The 23,829-nt window shown below is 40.4% G+C and overlaps 1 protein-coding gene across 6 annotated transcripts in view; it reads left to right on the forward strand.

The window, feature by feature from the left end:
* LOC133610462 (protocadherin-15-like) overlaps positions 1 to 23,829 on the forward strand; it is a 345,402-nt gene that overhangs the window by 280,468 nt on the left and 41,105 nt on the right. For 4 of the 6 annotated variants that reach the window (XR_009815878.1, XR_009815880.1, XR_009815879.1 and 1 more), the window contains exons 32-35: positions 169 to 257; positions 3,966 to 4,142; positions 4,214 to 4,432; positions 9,444 to 9,554. Coding sequence is in view for 3 of the 6 variants with exons in the window: in XM_061966744.2 (XP_061822728.1) it covers positions 169 to 257; positions 3,966 to 4,142; positions 4,214 to 4,432; positions 9,444 to 9,554 (596 nt within the window). In the remaining 3 variants the exon portion in view is untranslated. Of the gene's footprint in view, positions 1 to 168; positions 258 to 3,965; positions 4,143 to 4,213; positions 4,433 to 9,443; positions 9,555 to 17,630; positions 20,032 to 23,829 lie in introns of those variants that run through there. The other 2 variants (XM_061966742.1, XM_061966743.1) reach the window with 1 other exon arrangement.

The following is a 23,829-nucleotide window of genomic DNA, read 5'->3' on the forward strand; positions in this document are numbered from 1 at the left end:
GATGTCAGGGCGGACACTCTAACCACTGAGGTGACTTTGTGATGAAAACATGAAAACTCGGATCTTCACAAGCAACTGTTAGAGCTTCTTTGGACACGTCCTGTATTACTGCTAGATCATCATTAAAAAGTCCCTTTTGCATAATAACATTTTTATTTTCATGTCAAGGTGTCAGTGGTGAACCAACTGGACATGCAGGTGGTCGTATCGAACGTCCCTCCGACCTACGTGGACAAAAACAAAGCTAAACTCCTGAGGTAACGACTAACACCCGCGCAACTTACTTTGTTTCAATTAGACTTTTCTCACCTTCTGCCTCTGCACGACACTACACGCTGTGCTATTATAATTACATCATTTAAGCTTCTAAAAGTAGACTCGTCGACACCACAGTGCGGCTCACGCTCGTCTGATGTTGACAGTGTGTGTAGGAAATTGACTTAAGTTTGTGTAAATCCCCCAACACAGTTTGACACTTTTATTTCAGCGAGAGGCATTAATACAAAACACGTGTATTTATGGTGTGTGTTTTTTTGTTTTTTGCTATTTGCAGTGGCTGTCAGGAGCTTGATATTGATAGTTTTTAGTGCAACACAAACACATTCCAACAAAAGCAATCACCAAAACTAGATTTTTGGGCAGGATTTCTGCGTTCATCAACAGGGATACACTTAAGACCCTTGACAGTGCTCTCATACAGTGTCATTTTGACTACGCCTGCACCTCATGGTTCACCAGTATCCCCAAGCCACTAAAAACAAAACTGCAAACTTCCCAAAACAAGCTGGTGACACTCCTGCTCAACCTCCCATACAGGACTCACCTAACTCAAGCCCACTTTACCAAATTGGGATGGTTTTGATTGATTGATTGAGTGATTGATTGAGACTTTTATTAGTAGATTGCACAGTGAAGTACATATTCCGGACAATTGACCACTAAATGGTAACATCCGAATAGGTTTTTCAACTTGTTTAAGTCGGGGTCCACTTAAATTGATTCATGATACAGATATATACTATCATATATACTATCATCACACAAGATAATCATGGGGATAAGTTGATTGGCAACACTAAATTGGCCCTAGTGTGTGGATGTGAGTGTGAATGTTGTCTGTCTATCTGTGTTGGCCCTGCGATGAGGTGGCGACTTGTCCAGGGTGTACTCCGCCTTCCGCCCGATTGTAGCTGAGATAGGCTCCAGCGCCCCCCGCGACCCCAAAGGGAATAAGCGGTAGAAAATGGATGGATGGATGATACAGATATATACTATCAGATATATACTATCATCATAATACAGTCATCACACAAGATAATCATCAGAGTATATACATTGAATTATTTACATTATTTACAATCCGGGGTGTGGGATGTGGAGGGGCGGGGGGGTTAGGTTTGGTTGTTATCATCACTTCAGTCATCAACAATTGAGAACAGAGAAAATGGATATTCAATCAATCAATCATTTGAAAATGGATATTGAAACAGTGTAGGTCTGACTTGGTAGGATATGTACAGCAAGTAGTGGACATAGAGAGAGAGAGAGAGATCAGAAAGCATAAGAAAAAGTATCTACATTTGATTATTTAAATTTGATTATTAACAATCCGGGGAGGGTGTTCGTTTAGTGTTGAAGTTGCCTGGAGGTGTACTTTTAGTGCGGTTTTGAAGGAGGATAGAGATGCCCTTTCTTTTACACCTGTTGGGAGCGCATTCCATATTGATGTGGCAAAGAAAGAGAATGAGTTAAGACCTTCGTTAGATCGGAATCTGGGTTTAACGTGGTTAGTGGAGCTCCCTCTGGTTTACGTTAAGGAAGTAGTTTGACATGTACTTCGGTATCAGGGAGGTGTAGAGTTGAGGAAAGAGTACACCAAATTGCAATGTGCCTGGTATTCAAAACACTCAGAGAAACTGTCCCCAAGTACCTGTCCAACTATTTCACCAGAGTAAGTAATGCTCACAGGTACTACACGAGAGGGAGTTCCTCAGACCTCGCCCCCCCCCCCCAAATTCAAGACTCTCATGGGAAAAAATGCATTCTACTATTTTGCCACAACACAGTGGAATGCATTACCAACAGACCTTAAAATTCGAACTTCCCTACTAAATTTTAAAACTGCCATAAAATCATGGCTCGACTCAACCTCTACCTGATCTGAACCAAAATTGATCCCCAGCAACTTTCCGAAGCATCAAGCAGGTTTATATGTGGTTATAGTGTACGGTATATATATTTTCTCATTCTGTTTTGCACACTCTTGGAGTCAACATGTGCAAAAGTCATGTACATAGTGTCATGTACATAGTGTATAGCCCCCCCCCCCCATTTTTGTATATATTGTTTTTCAAATCAACTGTATATGTACATAATTTATCCATTTTTTAAACGTAATTTTTTATATACTGTACATGTTACAGGTTATACATATTTTATTATTGAATGTATCAAATGTGATGAATATTTAATGGACCACAATGGAAACAAGCCTTTTGGCTTTTTGTGCCATCCATTTGCCTTTTCAAAGCATTACCGTATTTTTCGGAGTATAAGTCGCTCCGGAGTATAAGTCGCACCGGCCGAAAATGCATAATAAAGAAGGAAAAAAACATATAAGTCGCACTGGAGTATAAGTCGCATTTTTTGGGGAAATTTATTTGATAAAACCCAACACCAAGAATAGACATTTGAAAGGCAATTTAAAATAAATAAAGAATAGTGAACAACAGGCTGAATAAGTGTACGTTATATGAGGCATAAATTACCAACTGAGAACGTGCCTGGTATGTTAACGTAACATATTATGGTAAGAGTCATTCAAATAACTATAACATATAGAACATTCTATACGTTTACCAAACAATCTGTCACTCCTAATCGCTAAATCCCATGAAATCTTCTACGTCTTAGTCTCTTACGTGAATGAGCTAAATAATATAATTTGTTATTTTACGCTAATGTGTTAATAATTTCACACATAAGTTGCTCCTGAGTATAAGTCGCACCCCCGGCCAAACTATGAAAAAAACTGCGACTTATAGTCCGAAAAATACGGTACATGGATTCAATTCTTTAAGATGTCAATACACTTCTCAATCAATCAGTCCCTGCATTTGTGTGTGTGTGTGTGTGTGTGTGTGTGTGTGTGTGTGTGTGTGTGTGTGTGTGTGTGTGTGTGTGCGTGTGCGTGTGCGTGTGCGTGCGTGCGTGCGTGTGTGCGTGTGCGTGTGCGTGTGTGTGTGTGTATTAGAGAAGTTGTAACCACAACACCAGGGGGAGCTCTACTAACCACGTTAAACCCAGATTCCGATCTAACAAAGGTCTTAACTCATTCTCTTTCTATGCCACATCAATGTGGAATGCGCTCCCAACAGGTATAAAAGAAAGGGCATCTCTATCCTCCTTCAAAACTGCAATAAAAGTACACCTCCAGGCAACTTCAACCCTAAACTAACACCCTCCCCGGATTGTTGTTAATAATCAAATGTAAACAATCAAATGCAGATATTTTTCTTATGCCTTCTGATCTCTCTCTCTCTCTCTCTCTCTCTCTCTCTATGTCCACTACTTGCTGTACATATCCTACCAAGTCAGACCTACACTGTTTCAATGTCCATTTCTCTGTTCTTCATTGTTGATGACTGATGATAACAACCCTCCACACCCCGAATTGTAAATAATGTCAATAATTCAATGTATACACCCTGGTGATTATCTTGTGTGATGATAGTATATATGATAGTATATATCTGTATCATGAATCAATTTAAGTGGACCCCGACTTAAACAAGTTGAAAATTTTATTCGGGTGTTACCATTTAGTGGTCAATTGTACGGAATATGTACTTCACTGTGCAACCTACTAATAAAAGTCTCAATCAATCAATCAAAGTATGCACCACTTAATTCTCCTGCAAGTTTTGCCTCTGTGTAACCAAAACGGGTCTATTTTTCACTCCCAGTATTTTAGAGCGCTACGTCCAGGAGCAGATTCCGGGAGCGAAGGTGTTCGTGGAAACTATCGGGCCGCATCGTCACGGCGAGGGGCTGCAACAAGAGGACTACGCCAAATCGGACCTAATGATTTACGCCATCGACCCGCTCACAAATAGAGCGGTTTCCAGACAGGAACTCTTTAAGTAAGAAGAAGTTGGCAAGACCTTCTGACGATGTCTCTAAACGCGCATTTTATCACTTTCTCTTTGGCAAGGTTTCTTGACGGCAAGCTCCTGGACATCAACAAAGAGTTCCAGCCTTTCCTCCCCCCGGGCGGGCGCATCCTAGAGATTAGGACGCCGGAAGTAGTTACCAGCGTGAGGAAGGCGGTGCAGACTGTGGGTTACACCGAGGGAGCGCTCTTGGCCCTGGCGGTCATCATCATCGTGTGCTGTGTGCCTGCCATACTCGTCGTCATCATCACCTACAGGCAGTAGGTGCATTTTTTTACATAAACAAGGACAAGCTGTAGAAAATGGATGGATGGAAGATGTTTATCAGTTATTTTATATTTACATTAGAAATGTACAATATTTTTTTAAGTGGAAATCGATAACTTATTTATTATTTTTTTAACTGTAGATTTATTTATTATTTTTTAACTGTGGATCTGACTGTAGTTTATGCTCTCCTGGAGGTAAAAAAAGACTCAAAGGTGGATATGACAAATTGTACCTGTAGATATGTCCTAACCAAATATGACATCACTAATGAGGAAGAGTAGTGAATCTTATGTAAATAGTCTGTATTGACGCTTTAGTATGCCTGAAACGATATCCAAATAGCTTTACACTATACATCACATTCACCCATTCACACACTGATGGTGGAAGCTGCCTTGCAAGGTGCTAACGCAACACATCAGGAGGAAGGTATGCCCTGATTTCCGTCTATCAGTGTGTGCAAGAGTGCGGTGATCATGTCGTATTTTGCTAACAAAAATACATCCGAAAAAGACCGAATTAAAGGTAACATAACTACAAACTTAACCAATGTGAATTAAATAAAATAAAACAGGACAAACAAATGGAGAAAAACAAATGTTTACAATGGAGTTCAGTGTGCACATCATACCATCAACCAATTGCAAGTGCTGCAGGGAACTCTATTTCAGAGATGATGGTCTTGTTGCCTTTGCATCTTACCGTTGTGTTGTTTTATTTAAGTGGGTAATTTACAATAAAAGAAGGTATTGTGTGTCACTACTGCGCTGATTGGAGTAGCGGGAACCAATCCAGAGGGCGCTTAAAGTCAGGTGACACGTCATCTTAAACAGTGTGATGTGTGACGTGGGTTACACTTGAATTGCTATTGCGACATCCGGTGGACACATTTAGAACAGCAGTTTCTTTCATTAAATAATGTTAGCTCATTTTTATACCTGGCAAACTCATCTTGCGGGCAGCGTTCTGGATTAAACCTGTACCGCGGGCCATACGTTTAACACACCTGGTTTAAGACCTCCTGCGAGGTAGGAGCGCTTGATTTGTTCACCCTGAACCACCTACTGCACAATATGGATAATTTTTCCTCATTGAAGCATTTTTTTTTGTCTGAATCAGTAATGTCATAATTCCTATTATCATGCACCCCTAATTCCCACACATGATTCGCACTGTACTTTGATGGTCCAAACTTTCCACCAAAGGTTGCACTTTTAAAAAAAAATTACAGGACGCAGGGACCACTTTGATGTTCTTTACATTAGCATTAAAAAACACGCTAAAACCAATCCAATGTAGGCCAAGATACAGGCGATCGACACGTTGATGTGCCAGCGCACATCCAAAATAGTTCTCTGCCTGTGACAAAGCGGATGGTTAATGTCGATAATGTCGACCCTGTCCAGCGCACCACACTCCCACTGTCCCCTCAACCAACATCACTTGCCCACAACAAGAAGCCAACAAGCCAAATAGAGTGTGGTTGCTCACAGAGCTGACGCCACGTCCGCCAAGCAACGACAAAGAGCCACAAAAGCAGGGGTGCCCAAAGTGCGGCCAAGGGCCCATTCTCCATGGCTTATTTGCCGCTAGCTCTTGGCACACTGCGGATACAAAATTAAACCAAATAAAAGAAAAAAAATACTGAGGTTATTTTCCAGTCTTTCCTAGAGAACAGGGATTTTGTGCTAAAAATGTTTATTGACCACTGCAGTTAAACAGTAGTTGGCGATGTACAAAATGAACACAGTACATTATAAAATTTGAATTAATGCAATTCTTGATTTTCCAGAGACTATAATAATCAATTGTAATAGTATATGATGCATTTAAAAAAAAAAAAAAAAAAAACTCTGAAAAAAATATGATAAATTGATAATAGATACATTTTGGCTCATATGTTTATTTTATAGTCAATCAATAAATATTACTTGTAAATATTGTAGATATTTATTTTTTAATTTTTGTTAATTAATATTTATTAGTTTTTTTCGCATAACTTATTTTTAATGTGGCTCTAATCCTGTTTTGATGCAGGTCGTTTTTTATATTTACTCTATTTTTGGGCCAACAGAAAAAAAACGCTCTTGGAAACCCTCGCAGTCGAGCCTCCACCTACTCATCATAGCCAAACTAAAAGCATCTGGTTTTTTTCTACAATGGCCATCCTTTTTCATTTCTGGGCTGCCCGCCCAGATGATGCCAAGTGGTGACCCGTCCCAGTGGGCCTCCTCTATTAGCGTGTTCGGCTTACCGCTTCAGAAGGCCGTCAATTTTCATCCGACTCCCACGCGGCCATGAAAAACACACACGCGCGTTTTAAGTGGGTGTGTTTTTGATGCAGTTCGGAAGTAGAGATAATTAACTGAGAGCCAGAGAGGATGTTTGAGTGGCGCTCATCAAGCGTGATGATCACTGGACTTTTAATTTGGTAATGACTTCCAAACGAGGAGAGAACATTTATCCAACCTGGCTAACAGGTACTTGTCTGATTGACTCTTCACAGACTCACTAATCTCTTTTTTTCTCTCTCTTTCTTTCACTGCACCATTCATGGCCAGATTCAAAGAGTGAGTACAACTTTTTATTTGACCATGCAGAAAAATGTGCTTATATTCATGTGCTTCATACAATGGTTAATGGCAAAGTGTTCCCATTATAATGTATTCACAGGCTGTTAGGTGCACGCCAAAGCATCAGGTGGCGCTGTAACCCCTGACTGTGAAGACATTTCTTCCAATCACGGGAGAGCAAATTAAACCTTTAAAGTTCCTGGGAACGTTTTGTGCTTTTCAATTTGATTGTTGTTGTTTTGTAAAATATGTGACATTTCCCAGAGGATATTAATTTTCTAAAGATTCTGAAATTCTCATCTCTGTTGCTTGAATGAGACTAAAATGGAAACGCAACAGCAGGGATGTCAAACTCGAACATATAATAGCCTCATTACACAATTTGCACAGGCAACTTATTTTGATTATTGTTTTAATAACAGATTGATGAATAATTTGCTCTGAAATCAAAGTGACAAGCAGATACTTAACACTTAAGTGTTTTGATAACCAACAAAAATATTGTGGCATCATCAGATAATGTTTGAGTGTAGACCAGTGAAAGAACATATTTTCAACCTTTTGCAGGCCACATTAAATCATTTGTATCACATTTTAATAAATGAAAATAACGTAGCAGGCCGCGTTGAATGATGCGTCGGGGCCACATTGAATGGTGATTCAAAGCCACATTGAATGATGATTCAAAGCCACATTGAATGATGATTCAAAGCCACATTGAATGATGCGTCGGGGCCACATTGAATGGTGATTCAAAACCACATTGAATGATGATTCAAAGCCACATTGAATGATGATTCACAGCCACGTTGAATGATAATTCACAGCCACATTGAATGATGCGTCGGGGCCACATTGAATGGTGATTCAAAGCCACATTGAATGATGATTCAAAGCCACATTGAATGATGATTCAAAGCCACATTGAATGATGCGTCGGGGCCACATTGAATGATGATTCAAAGCTACATTGAATGATGCGTCGGGGCCACATTGAATGATGATTCAAAGCTACATTGAATGATGCGTTGGGGCCACATTGAATGGTGATTCAAAGCTACATTGAATGATGCGTTGGGGCCACATTGAATGGTGATTGAAAGCCACAATGAATGATGATTAAAACCTACATTGAATGATGCGTCGGGCCACATTGAATGGTGATTCAAAGCCACATTGAATGATGATTCAAAGCTACATTGAATGATGCGTTGGGGCCACATTGAATGGTGATTCAAAGCCATGTTGAATGATGATTAAAAGCTACATTGAATGATGCGTCGGAGCCACATTGAATGATGCGTCGGTGCCACGTTGAATGATCATTCAAAGCCACATTGAATAATGCGTCAAGGCCACATTGAATGATGATTTAAAGCCACATTGAATGATGATTAATAGCCACATTGACTGATGATTCATAGCCACATTGAATGATGTGCCGGGGCCACATTGAATGATGATTCACAGCCACATTGAATGATGCGTCGGGGTCACGTTGAATGATGCGTCGGGGCCACTTTGAATAGTGATTCAAAGCCACATTGAATGATGATTCAAAGCCACATTGAATGATGCGTCGGGGTCACATTAAATGATGCGTCAAGGCCACATTGAATGACGATTTAAAGCCACATTGAATGATGCCTCTGGGCCACATTGAATGATGATTCACAGCCACATTGAATGATGCGTCAGGGCCACATTGAGTGATGCGTCAACATTAAATGACGTGGCGAGCCAAATTTGGTCACATAGCCTTGATTTTGACACTTATGCGCTTCACAAAAATGGCCACATTTGTTTCTTCACGACCAAAACTGTTTAAATTTATTAAAACATCCATTTTTGATCCCACATTTATCCTAACATAAACTTATGCAATCCTTTATGGTAACATTTCTATTTATCCACTAGATGGTTTCCACTTCTTCCCATTTAAAGCATGCAGCAAAATCTTGCATCTTTCTACAAGAGTGCCTGCCTTGCTGCAGAGGAGTCATGTAAACATTGTGGCCTTCAAAGGATAACAAAAAGAAAATGCAGGTTAATATTTGATACTGTTTTAATATCGCAGGCTGACTTTTACAGCCGCGTTTTAGGAAGAATTTTGTCGTTAGGACCCGGAGTGTGAACATGCACACATACGGTATTTCAGTTCGGCAGCTCCAACACAGTCAGTGTTATTTCTTGGCCTGGAAGTAAATTAGCTGTAAGTGATTTGTTATAAGGATCCTCGCTGGGATTCACAGTCCTGCCCATCCCCCCCAGTACACAATGTGTGGATAATTGCTAGTCGTTGGCATGCAGACATTGTCAAGGACGCGTGCGGCGAGGGATTTTTCTCCTTCTTTTTTCAGCCCTCCTAGATGGCGCTTTAACTCCAAATCACTAACTCTTAACTGTGCTTCATCTCCACTGTGCCCAGATGGCAGGCCGAGTGCGCCAAGACCGCCCGCATCCAGATGGCGCTGCCGAGCGGAAAACCTGGAGGGGGCACCGCCAACAACTTGTACGAAGAGCTGGGCGACAACGCCATGTAAGTAAGGCGTCAAAGGTACTTTTTAGCCTCAGGTTTAATACAATTATGATTCACTCTGATAATTATTTATTTTTTGTTTTTACTTTCATATATTTTTTCAGATTCAAATCTTACTGTTTAGTTTCATTTTTTTAGCTTCAGATCTTTCTTTTTTAGATTAAAACATTTTAATTTTTTTTCAGATTTCAAAATGTTTTTTTCCAGATTCAGATTTCTGGCCTAAATTTAGCAAATATCTTAGAAAAAAGGATAAGGGGTTTTCCCCTACCAGGTTGCCTTAAGGCAGGGTTCTCAAACTCAATTTACCTGGGGGCCACTGGATGCAGAAACTGGATGAGGCTGGCCGCAAGAAAATATTTCTTTAAAAAATCTAACATGCACTTTTTAATGAATTCACCTTCTTTGAATGGCTATCCCACCCTAGCAACATACTTGCCAACCCTCCCGATTTTTCCGGGAAACTCACGAATTTCAGTGCCCCTCCCGACAATCTCCCGGGGCAACCATTCCCCCGAATTTGCCACGATTTTCACCCGGACATTAATATTAAGGGCGTGCCGTGATAGCACTGCCTTTAACGTCCTCTACAACCTGTCGTCGCGTCCGCTTTTTCACCATACAAACAGCGTGCCGGCCCAATCACATGTTGTATGAGGCTTCTGCAGACTCACGTAAGTGACTGCAAGACATTCTTGATCAACAGCCATACATGTCACACTGAGGGTGGCCATATAAACAACTTTATCATTGTTACAAATATACACCACACTGTGAAACCACACCAAACAAAAATGACAAACACATTTCGGGAGAACATCCACACCGTAACACAACATAAACACAACAGAACAATGCAATGTACACCCCCGCTACCACCAAACCCCGCCCACCTCAACCGACGCACGGAGGGGGGGGTTGATGTGTGGGGGCGCACGGTTGGAGGGCGGGGTTTGGTGGTAGCGGGGGTGTATATTGCAGCCCGGAAGAGTTAGGGCTGCATGGGATTCTGGGGATTTGTTCTGTTGTGTTTATGTTGTGTTACAGTGCGGATGTTCTCCCGAAATGTGTTTGTCATTCTTGTTTGGTGTGGGTTCAGAGTGTGGCGCATATTTGTAACAGTGTTAAACTTGTTTATACGGCCACCCTCAGTGGGACCTGTATGGCTGTTGATCAAGTATGTCGTGCAGTCACTTACGTGTGTGTACAGAAGCCAAATACAACATGTGACTGGGCTGGCACGCTGTTTGTACAGGTTGTAGAGGGCACTAAAGGCAGTGACATCACGGCACGCCCTTAATATTGTTGTTTGGGTGAAGACATTCGAGAGAATGGTTGCCCTGAAATTCGGGAGTCTCCCTGAAAAATCGGGAGGGTTGGCAAGTATGACGCTGTCAAGCGCCATTCATATAAAACTCGCGGGCCGCACTAACATTACATTTTCATATTAAGTTGCGGGCCGCAAAAGAACGTCTTGGCCCGCGGGCCACGTGTCTGAGACCCCTGCCTTAAGGGAACATATAGGAACTAAAGCAATTCAACTCAACACTACTATGTAGGCTACACCAGAGATCCTGAAGATCCACAGCCACAATTTATTGTGAAAAATAATGTACTGTTAATTGCACACGATCGGTTTCACTTCACTTGAATGCACCATAGTTGTGTACGATGAAACCACACTGACTGTTTAAACTGCAGGCCAAAGTGGCACAAATTGGATTTTTTCTAAATCAGATTTTTTTCCAGCTTACTGTTTTGATTAAAAGTAAAATGTGGTCTTTGTCGGACTATAGTATAAATGCACACAGGCCCCAACGTGGCCCCAATGTGGCCTCGACGTCACTTGCATGCACAGTTCAATAGAGTGTAAACAAAGAAAGTTGACCGTATTCTGTAAATGTACAAGGAATTTGTTAAAACGACTACTAAAAAAATACAAGTAAAAGTTGCCACACTTTATAAATTAGTGTTTTTTTAAGTGAAAATAAAATAAAGTAATAAAATGGGGCGGTATAGCTCGGTTGGTAGAGTGGCCGTGTCAGCAACTTGAGGGTTGCAGGTTCGATCCCCGCTTCTGCCATCCTAGTCACTGCCGTTGTGTCCTTGGGCAAGACACTTCACCCACCAGCTCCCAGTGCCACCCACACTGGTTTAAATGTAACTTAGATATTGGGTTTCACTATGTAAAGCGCTTTGAGTCACTAGAGAAAAAGCGCTATATAAATATAATTCACTTCACACTTCACAAATGTATGAATGGACATTTATAATGTAATTTATTTGGAAGGGTTTTAATCTTTTTATGGCTGTTAAGTAAAAGAGATTCGTGGATAGAGTGGATCTCCGTTAGCTTTATTTTTACGTAAACAACTCACACAAAGTACGTAACATGTAAGCAAATACGCCACGCCGTCAATTTCGGTCCTTCAACAATCGGTCTGTCTTCGGAATCAAAATATATGTTCATATATTATATACAGCCTATTATCTGCGCACTACTGACTAGTGATGCACCGGAAATTTGGCCGCCATAAAAAGGCCGCTCACTGAAACTGGATGTTGTGATGAAATAGCCACTTTTGCTGGCGAGCTGCGTCTTTCCCCGCGCACACGAGTGACGTACAGCTCGCCCAAAGATGACGAAAAAGTTCCATTCGGGTCACATTCAAGTCGCATTTCAGTCACGTTTGTAAAGATCAGATTCCAATCGGATTCGGACTATTTCCTGATGTGGCCCAAATCTGATTTGGTGTTCAGTGTAAACGGGGCCCATGTAAAAACAATGTCGCCACGGTGAATCTCGGACCAAATGACTGAATCTTACAAAAAAAATAAACAGAAAAAGGATTTGAACCTGAAAACGAAAGATCTAAAAAAAAATTTCTAAATAAGTGAAACCTACAAAAATACATTTTTGATCTGAAAAAAAACAAAAGCTCAAATAACAAAATATATGAATGTTAAAAACAAAATAATTCATTTAGAAGAATCATGATTGCGTACAACCTGGAAAAAATGGTGTGCATTCATTTTTATTTTTAAATACACTGATATATTTTTCAAAATTCAACATTAAAACATTAATATTTTTAAATACAAAACTTTTGGCCCAAATTTAGTTCCATATCTACGAAATGTTCAAAAAGTTGGGTCTACGAAAACCAAGCTACCACTGCATTTGATGGATGTTCACATGTGGTAAATAGCAGCTTCTCTCTGCCTATAATTTATTTTGAGCGAGCTCGGCTGCACTTCAATCTACAATGTACGCATTTCTGTTCTTTTTTTATAGAAAGCCCATTTCCTGTTTTGCATCATTAAGTTTCCTAGCTTTTAATTACAGGCCTGCCATTTATTGGAGCTCTTCTCTTGCTATACACCTCCATCTTTAATGTCATCGTGGCACTTTTCCCGAGACGGAATTGAGCAGTACAGCGGCCCCACGCAGAGATTATTAACTTTCATCTGCAACACACTCGCGCGCACTTTGACTCACTCGAGGCGCTCGATAGTTTAATTTAAATTTCCTGTCTGAGGCATGAAGATGAAGTTGCAAGGAAGCCCTTATCAGCATTACATGCATCACTGCTCTCCTGTCTGTCTTTGATAATGATTCTACCCCTCCCATTAACATGAGAGGCCTCCCTGTGTGTGTCCACTATCTCCCAAAGACAAAATGGCATTTCTCAACATTTGAGTGTGCGCACGTGGGGGGAAAAAAAGTGGGTGTGGAAATTAACACAGTGATAATTGAAATAAATGCAGCCCACCCTGGGATGTAATTATTTCCAGTGATAAGCGTATGCTGCTGTGGTGGCGGGGGAGAGGGGGGGTCTGCATTTTCTTGCAAAGTGAGCATGTTGGTGTTTTTTGTCAAGTTGCTGCATCGCCGGTATCTTGCAGAGTCGCTTCTTATCAGAGAATACAACCTGGAAAAGTGCAAAAGTTTGCACATTCATAATTGAGCTCCATTATCAAACAGCACAGTCGACTTGGTTTTTTTTAACCGAGTTATTTGCCCCCAGCTCTTCTCTTGACACACTTTGCTTTAAAGGTGTGTTTTCAATTACCTTTGAAAATGGATTTTAAAGTTACAATCTTGCTGTGGGCTCGCTGTGTGACTGCCATGAAATGTCAAAATGTTAAAACAAAGTTAGACTCGGGGGGGGGGGTAGCAATAGCAAAAAACATCTGATTAAATTAACTACCATAGTAACTCAATTTACGAGCCTAATAGGTTCTGTAACAAAGCTCTTAAATCAACGTCTCCCATCAAATCAATTAAAAAAAATTGAATTTTTTTAACAAATCTTTTAAAGATAAACACTTTTAGATAAGAAATATTGTATAAAAACAATACAATGCACTACTAACAACTGCAGTATTTTTTTGAAGTAATGTAATAATCATACTTGCCAACCTTGAGACCTCCGATTTCGGGAGGTGGGGTGGGGGGCGTGGTTAAGAGGGCAGGAGTATATTGACAGCTAGAATTCACCATTCTACATCCTGAAAATGTGCAAACAAAACTGTTTAGATAATTGATACTTCAAACTTGCATAAATAAATCTTAAGGAATATAACATAACTTGGCTTCTGAGAGCTTCAAAATGTAATGAATAAAATGCTAAAGTTGTTGATAAACAAGCAACTTTTTTAATAATTAAATATGGTCATTTTAAATGAATTATTATGATCATTTAAAATTAATTATTTCAAATATGTTTATTTTAATGTATAATTCTATGGCTGGATGTAAAAAGGAGTCAGAAAAAATACAAACAAATACAATTAATTTTGATGTTTTTAGCAAAATATAGTAAAAATGTATTTAATTTAAAAACATATATATATATATATATATATATATATATATATATATATATATATATATATATATATATATATTTTTTTTTTATTTTTTTTTTTTAGGTAAGATAAACATAATAATACAATGTATCTCTAGTCTGGATGATTTAGTTCTTGTCACCCTGTTGTCCTCCCGTCGTGAAAAAAGGCTGTCCTCGCATGGAGCTGGAGGGGGCGTGGCCTCCAGCTCCGGCTAAAAATCGGGAGATTTTCGGGAGAATATTTGTCCCGGGAGATTTTCGGGAAAGGCGCTGAATTTCGGGAGTCTCCCGGAAAATTCGGGAGGGTTGGCAAGTATGGTAATAATAATGTACAGCATGTAGAGCAAACTTCGAGAGTATCTCCTTCCAGCTGCTTTTCCGTCAAACACACCATCAGCAGCTTCTCCATATTTTCACGGATGAATGCCCACTGTTTAGATATTATCCAGCATCCCTGGAAAATGTGCATTTTGCTTCAGTACAGTGCAGGCGAGCAGTGATACGCTACAAATGCTTCACCAAGTCATGTTATTCATGATTGATTTATTTCATTCAATAAATCATGTGAAGTGAAGGGAAGTGCTTTTTTCTCTTGAGACTCAAAGCGCCTTGCAATGTAAAACACATTGTCTGCATCTTTTTAAGCGACACTTAAACCACTGTGGCTGGCACTGGGAGCGAGGTGGGTAAAGACCGCTCTACCACCTGAGCCACGCCATCCAAATATCCACTCATTATTCTTAGCACTGTCCTTCACACTCACTTTCTTTCTGTCCATGGTTGAAAAAAACCAAAGTTATGTCGATCTCTAGCGATAAGCGAATGCTAGCGAGTAAGACCAGATGTTTTGGTCAGATCTTACGTGGTTCACTGTGGCATTTGCGACGCCAACTAATGGCCTTGTTACAGATCTAATTTTTGTTTGCAACATCAATCATAATTATTATTGTTTTATCTCTAAATACTCTTCGGTTGGGGCACTCTTCAGTTGAGGTACAACTGTAGAGGTATCGCTGCACCCAGAGGTGGGTAGTAACGCGCTACATTTACTCCGTTACATCTACTTGAGTAACTTTTGGGATAAATTGTACTTCTAAGAGTAGTTTTAATGCAACATACTTTTACTTTTACTTGAGTATATTTATAGAGAAGAAACGCTACTTTTACCCCGCTCCATTTATCTACATTCAGCTCGCTACTCGCTACTGATTTTTATCGATCTGTTAATGCACGCTTTGTTTGTTTTGGTTTGTCAGACAGACCTTCAAAGTAGGATCAGTCGCATGTCTGCGTTTCACCAATCAAATACAGTCACTGGTGACGTTTGACTCTGTTTCACCAATCAAACAGAGCCAGGCGGTCACGTGATTAACTGCACATAAAGTTTCAGCGGCAACAAGCTTAAGCTTACATGAACTCAACGTCAAATTTGAGGAAGCACATCGCGGTAAGTAACGTTAGTAGATATTTTGCCTGTCACCGTAGGCTGATATTAGCTTCCCTGCTATGAATCACTGTCAAATGTACATCATGTGGGGACATTTATTAACGCACTGCAGCCTCATAGAGAGACAGACAAAGACGCACACACACACACACACACACACACACACACACACACACACACACACACACACACACACACACACACACACACGCATGCATAGAAACACCAATCAGAAGTGCACAGTGTGTTCTCAGGTGCAGCCCACACCTATCAGTTTATGGTTTGCGTAAAGGCTAACTTGTTATTTTCCTTTGTAATCTGTGTTTACTGAGCCTATGGTGCTGTTAAGTTATTGTGGCTCAATTTGCCTTAATTTTTTTTATGTTAATGTCTTATTATTTAATATATATTATTGTTTTAGTTGCTCAAGAGATATTCCTGGCTCTGAATTTGCTCATTTCTATTTTTATGTTTTTGTGCATTATTTGTTGCCGTCATTAAACGAACAGGTTACTCATCAGATACTCAGTACTTGAGTAGTTTTTTCACAACATACTTTTTACTTTTACTCAAGTAAATATTTGGGTGACTACTCCTTACTTTTACTTGAGTAATACATCTCTAAAGTAACAGTACTCTTACTTGAGTACAATTTCTTGCTACTCTACCCACCTCTGGCTGCACCCCTACTATTAATGTGTCATAAACACTGTCTTCCTCACAGTTACAAGTCACAATTATTTCTGGGTTTCTCTGCTCCTTGTGATTTTTCTTACATTTTGACTTAAATTTGCACTGCTTTCTCACTGTAGCTTACTTATTTTGGCTCATTCAACTTTTCCAGCTAGTGTTTTAAAATGCATTTTAACGTCATTCTTTGTTATTTCATCAATTGACGCCGCATCCCTCCATCTTTCCTGCCTTGCTGCAAAACTAACAGACAAAAGTGAGTCAAATGTTGGCACTTTTTAAAACTCCCACTTTCCTTGCCTTACAGTAGCTCCCATGCTTCTGACTGTGATAGTTAGTTCCTTTGGTGGAAATGTGTGTCGTGAAACGTAGAAGTTTGTGGAGGATTCAGTCAGTCCCTGCTAAACGGAAATCTGTGCAAAATTCATAGTTGTGATATAGCAGTAGCATTTTCTTTTCTAACAGTCGTCATCCTCTGGCTTTGTTGTTTGTCGAACTTGACTAACTTGGTTTGATTGATTGATTGAAACTTTTATTAGTAGTACTTATTCCATACTATTGACCACTAAATGGTAACACCCGAATAAGTTTTTCAACTTGTTTAATCAATTAATGGTATGATTTAACCCCCAATTCCAGCCCTTGATGCTGAGTGCCAAGCAGGGAGGTAATGGGTCCCATTTGTATAGTCTTTGGTATGACTCAGTCGGGGTTTGAACTCACAACCTATCAATCTCACGGCGGACACTCTAACCACTAGGCCACTGAATAGGTTTTAATGGAATGCTACTAAGTCAAGTGCCGACCTCCGCCAAGGCTAAACAATTTGCAATCTTTGAAGTACATGTAGAACAGTACAGTAGTAGATGCCTCCCCTTGCATATCCCTGAAGATTGTATTTTAACATTCATGCTATAGTGACTAAGAAGCTAAAGAAAATGTTGAAATACCTGCAATCTTAACAACAGCTGATGATCCCTTCCTAATCAATACCAAGCAAGAAAAACATTCTTGGCAGAGGTAATTATTATCCATCGCATCACTCCATCTTCATTTCTACTTTCCCCCCCTGCATCTATGTCCCAGCCGGTCCATCGGCAGTGGTGGAAGTCTGGATGAAAGCGATCGCCAGCGCCTTATCTCGGATTTTGCCACTCGAGCGATCGCTGCCCACCGCCAGTGTGTCGCCAACGGAGGGGTTCTCAACAAGCTGCCCAAGTCCGAATCGAGCATTACCTTTCTCTCGGATGAAAACCCCCTGACCATCAAGAACCCCATCTACCACGAGGATGGCACCTTGAGTAGTCCGGAAACACTTGGACGAAGCCAGAGAAGAAGAGATCTTCTGGGGCACTTCTCTCCCTCCAGGAAGGGTCTTCGAGAAGCCTGGTTGAGAATCAGCTCTCCCGGGGCCGATGTGGGATACGGTGTCTATAGTGGTAGTGATAGCGGGCGTGGATCAGGGGGCGGACACAGTTGGACTCTCCCATCCAGGTTGCATCGAAGGGACATGTACGACGCCTTGAGGAGGCAAGTGGTGATGGATCCCGTGCAGTGGGAAATGGAGCTCCTAAAGGCTGAATTCAAAGACAGCAAAGACGCCGGCCTGGATTCAGGATTTGAGCACGGCTTGGATTCGGACCAGATGGTGAGCCCTAGTCTCGAGCCCAAGCTGACTGTCAAGGAACAGGCCAGGCAGTTTGAGCAGCAGGCTGTCCAGGAAATGAGACAGAAGCTGAACAGAGACTCGAGAACGTCTCCTGATATTCTGTTCTCCACTTTCCCAGACTCCCCTCAGCATCACAAGTATATCCCCTCCTCCCAGTCTAGAGAGGGCCCCCCGAGCATCATTGTCACCCACACTGATGGAGGCACGCCGCCGCCCAACCACAAGCCCACGCCGCCTGTACTGCGGCGCTTTGGGGCAAGTCTGACAGAAAATCAGAGTGGGGAAGACAGACTTCAGGTCCATTTAGACATCATCCCTGATCCTCCTTCAACCCCGCCGCCGCCACCCCCGTCTGCACCGACACCTTCACCACTACCTCCTCCCTGTACCACTTCCCCTCCTCTCCATCCCTCTTCCCCTCCACCTCTGCCTCCATTGCCATCTCACCTCAACAATCTCCCTCCTCTACCGCCACCTCCCCCTCCGCCGCCTCTCCCTCCCCTTTTGTCGCCCTCTCTCCTGAGGCCGTCCACCTTTGTGCTCCCCTCACTTTCTGAAGTGCCGGCCCTGCGACCGGTCTCACTCCGGCCTGCTCCGCCGCCCTTACCTGTAGAACCTGAACCCCCTCGCAGGGAGCTGAAAGGTATCCTAAAGAACATCCAGAACATCGCAGAAATCGAGAAGTCTGTGGCCAACATGCTCAGCCAGATCGATCAGAAACAGAACCCTCTGAAAAAAGTAATGAAGAACCGCGCATATCCCTCTCTGGACACCACGGAGTCCATTGACTCCTTGGATGTTTTAGCTAGCACAGGAGGAGGAGGAGGAGGCGGCGGAGACAGAGAAGAAGGAGGTGGAGAAAGAAGAGTGGACCCTTCACCTCCACAGATTCAACCCATCCCAGGCATGGACTCACTGGTTGAAGAACTGGAAAAACGGTTCCCCACTCAGTCCACCACCCTCTAGCTTTTACACCTGACTAATTTTGACACAAAGTAAAGAACAAAACTCCTCAGAACGTGACTTGTCATAGAGGAAGGAGGCATGAGGGGGTGGTACAGGATCAGAGCACGCCGAGCCAAAATGATCTCTATCGTATGGAGCAATAATTATATCTAACAGCAGGGGATTTACATAAACAAAAAAGTGAATAATATCAAGAAAGTCTTTTTGTGCGTATCTAATTCAACAAACCGTGAATCCATTTAGGAATTATCATAAAGCCTGCTTCTCAACACAACTCTTCAAAGGCTAAAGACTTAACCGGGGGTGTATCCGTGGATGCTGAACAACTTTCTAACCAAAGATCTTTCAACTTTTGCTCAATGACTTAACTGTTGTATTTTGGGAGATTTGCAACAGTGATGTTTATGATAACATTTTCTTTGTTGTTTTTCTACAATTAAGTGTAAATATGCGTGCATCTCTGTGTCGCCAACATTTTAGACAACACTTCTCAATTTGTGGCGCCCCCTGTGTGTCGTGGCCAAAATACTTGGGAAGACCTGCTAGCAGATGTGCAATAAAGATATCTGCAACGATTTTTAACTATTAGACAAAGTGGTCATTGACTTACGGACGATCAGTTGCGAAGATGTTTTGCTTGATGGTGGCCATGTTTTTCAGCCAATATTCCACAAGTTCAACAGACTTTTGTTTGCAAGTCTCCGGAAGGTGTGTACTAAATTGTATAACACTTGTGTGCTGCGGTGCAGGAACAGAGTGGCGTCTAAATGTCTTACATTGTCTAACTGCATTTCGACACATACCAACAATGTACTTGGCTTTTACTGTATACACACAAACATAAATACACAAATGATTTACCTTTTTAACCCTTTTTATGTCATGTTGTAGACTTTGTTCTATCTTTAATAAAATGATGTGATGTAGGTTTTTCATTACACGCATACATTTTTTCTACAACAGTTTACCGTGACGATCAATTGTGGAAGATGTTTTTTATCAATAAAAACTACAGTATATGTACTATTCAGAAACGAGCAATTGACAGCAGAGCTGAGGGCTAAACTTATTGACTGTTTAGAATGGGACTTAGCACGGGGCCCTGAGGGACTCCACACAGCATACAAAACATTCATTCATTCATTTTTTATGTATCTCCTTCATTGATGTGCATTTTTGATCAATAGACAATTAAACCTTAGCAACTAAACACACATTTACACACCAATGCCTGAGAAGAAACAGTATGAAGAAAATCTTATATTTTCCTGCCCCCTTCAACATAATACATAGTATTACTTAATGCAGTGTTTTTCAACCACTGCCGTGAGATACAGTCTCGTGTGCCGAGGGAGATTATCTAGTTTCTCCTATTTGGGTTAAAAATATTTTTTGCAAACCAGTAATTATAGTCTGCAAATTATGTGTTGTTGTTGAGTGTCGGTGCTGTCTAGAGCTCGGCAGAGTAACCGTGTAATACTCATCCATATCAGTAGGTGGCAGCCGGTAGCTAATAGCTTTGTAGATGTCGGAAACAGCGGGAGGCAGCGTGCAGGTAAAAAGGTGTCTAATGCTTAAAGCAAAAATAAACAAAAGGTGAGTGCACCTAAGAAAAGGCATTGAAGCTTATGGAAGGCTATGCAGAACGAAACTTAAACTCAACTGGCTTCAAAGTAAACGAAAACAGAATGTTGGACGACAGCAAAGACTTACTGTGGAGCAAAGACGGCGTCCACAATGTACATCCGAACATGACAATCAACAATGTCCCCACAAAGAAGGATAAAAACAACTGAAACATTTTTGATCGCTAAAACAAAGTAGATGCAGGAAATATCGCTTAAAGGAAGACACGAAACTGCTACAGGAAAATACCAAAAAAGAGAAAAAGCCACCAAAGTAGGAGCGCAAGACAAGAACTAAAAGACTACACACAGGAAAACAGCAAAAAACTCCAAATAAGTCAGGGTGTGATGTGACAGTACACCTACTTTGAGACAAGAGCTATATTGATGCATGGTTGGTTATGGTTTAAAGTCATATCCAACAATTGCGACGAGGACTTTTTACTGTCTACTGAGTTTTGTTTTTAATGATTTCTGCTGGTGGTGTGCCTGCGGATTTTTTCAACGCAAAAAATGTGCCTTGGCTCAAAAAAGGTTGAAAAACACTGACTTAATGGATAGCATACAAACCGAACAAATACATCCAAATATAATGAAAACAAACAAAAAACAAAACTGCAAAACTTCATGAAGTACAAACCGAACAAAAAAAGTAATATACACCTCACGGGATGATACAAAACAAATACAAAACCAGACAAAATAAATATAAAGCAAAATGTAAACACTTATGGCTGTCCATATGATCTTATTGTTCTGTCTTTGTATATTTTTTTCAATTAGAATATATTTTTACAGTCTTTTATCTCATTGTAAAGAGAATTCCTTAGTTTAACCCCCACCACTGATATACACATTTCTTTTAAAGTTGTCCTTGAATACTGATGTTGGAAATGACCTTTTCTTCTATGCTCTTCATTCTCAGAAGTGATGACAAACATTTTTTGTAAATTTGCTAGTAATGTTTTACTTTTAGCCTTAAACATGACACATAATGTCTGTAACTTTACTAGCTCCTGTAATTTCAATAAACCAGAATTAATAAATAATAGGTTAGTGTGTTCTAAGTAATCTACTTTATGAATAATCCTTATAGCTCTTTTCTGTAGTTGATACAATGCCTCTATGTTACTCTTATATGTGTTCCCCCACACTTCCACGCAGTAGCTGATATATGGTAATATAAGTGCACAATACAATATACGCATTGCCCTATAATCTAACACATATTTTACCTTATTTAATATAAAATAAGGTACTTTTTCCGTACATGTGCAATATGATATTTCCATGTCAGACCGTCATCCAGTATCACTCCTAAAAATCTAAGTTCAGAAACCCTTTCAATATCAATTTCCTCCCTTTTCCTCTTACAAAAAATCATAAACTTTGTTTTTTTTTACATTTAGTGATAATGTATTGACATCAAACCATCTCTTAATTTAATAATTTCCTGTTCAATAATGTTTGATAATGCTTTTAAGTCATGTCCCGAACCATAAAAGTTGGTGTCGTCCGCAAATAATACAAATTTCAATAACTTTGATACCTCACATATATCATTAATATATGAAATAAAAAAATTTGGTCCCAAAACATGACTGCCATTTGGACATTTTAATGGTATCTAATAGGGGTGTGGGAAAAAATCGACACAAACACGACACAGAACAAACCAAAAGTAGTGAAACAAAAATGAACATTATCAACAACAGTATCAATATTAGTAACAATTTCCACATAGCAGTGATTAAAAATCCCTCATTGACGTTATCATTAGACATTTATAAAAAAAATAAAATAAAAATGAACAATAGTGTTACAGTGGCTTACACTTGCATCGCATCTCATAAGCTTGACAACACACTGTGTCCAATATTTTCACAAAAATAAAATAAGTCATATTTTTGGTTCATTTAATAGTTAAAACAAATTTACATTATTGCAATCAGTTGATAAAACATTGTCCTTTACAATTATAAAAGTTTGTTACAAAAATCTACTACTCTGCTTGCATGTCAGCAGACTGGGGTAGATCCTGCTGAAATCCTGTGTATTGAATGAATAGAGAATTGTTTTGAATCGGAAAAATATTGTTTTTGAATCGAGAATCGCGTTGAATCGAAAAAAATCGATTTATAATCGAATCGTGACCCCAAGAATCGATATTGAATCGAATCGTGGGACACCCAAAGATTCGCAGCCTTAGTATCTAACATGCATATTTGCCCTGTGGTATTCCCCAGTCTTCATTGTTTTTAGTACATTTATGTAGGTGCCGTGTATGTCCACCTTATGCCAGTCAATTTTATTTCGGTGATATTTTCATAAGTTAGTCAGAATGAAGACGAAGGTGGCGAGAGCATTTTGGGGCATGTTGTCTTGAAAAAAACTAATAATATTTTCTCTGTTGCGTTTCTCTCTCTCCTCCACACACACACACACACACACACACACACGCACACACACACACACACACACACACACACACACACACACACACACACCGATGATGAGGTGTAGAGGATATAAAAGAGTCAATCATGTCAGCTGTGTGTGTTGACAGAATACAGATTGTCTGCAGGGTTTTTGTCTCCAGAGGACCTAATAATGTGTCTGTCAGAGCAATGAGGGCACAGGGATAGACTTATCTTTGCACACACACACACACACACACACACACACACTGAAAGGGGGTTGTTTTTGTTTGAACCAGAGGATGACCTGTGAAGCACCTTTTAAAGCAGCCATTCATCTGTTTATCATCCCTTCATGTGCCCATTGAGCCTTTAGTCCTCCTCCAATCCGCTCACACGCCCGTCCGGGCATCTTCCATCTTGCTTTTCACACCTTTATTTCAACAGATAATCCCATCTCTTTCTTTTTTTTGTCTTTTTCTTTTTTTGGGAGGACCGAATCGGCTAAGCCCTTTTACTGTCTAATGTCACACAGCATTGCTGGTGTACAACGGCATGTTTTTTGCAATGTATCGTCAATTTTATACTCACCGGGCGCACGGTCCACA

The sequence above is a fragment of the Nerophis lumbriciformis genome, linkage group LG11, assembly GCF_033978685.3.
Source record: "Nerophis lumbriciformis linkage group LG11, RoL_Nlum_v2.1, whole genome shotgun sequence".
Lineage (NCBI taxonomy): Eukaryota > Metazoa > Chordata > Actinopteri > Syngnathiformes > Syngnathidae > Nerophis > Nerophis lumbriciformis.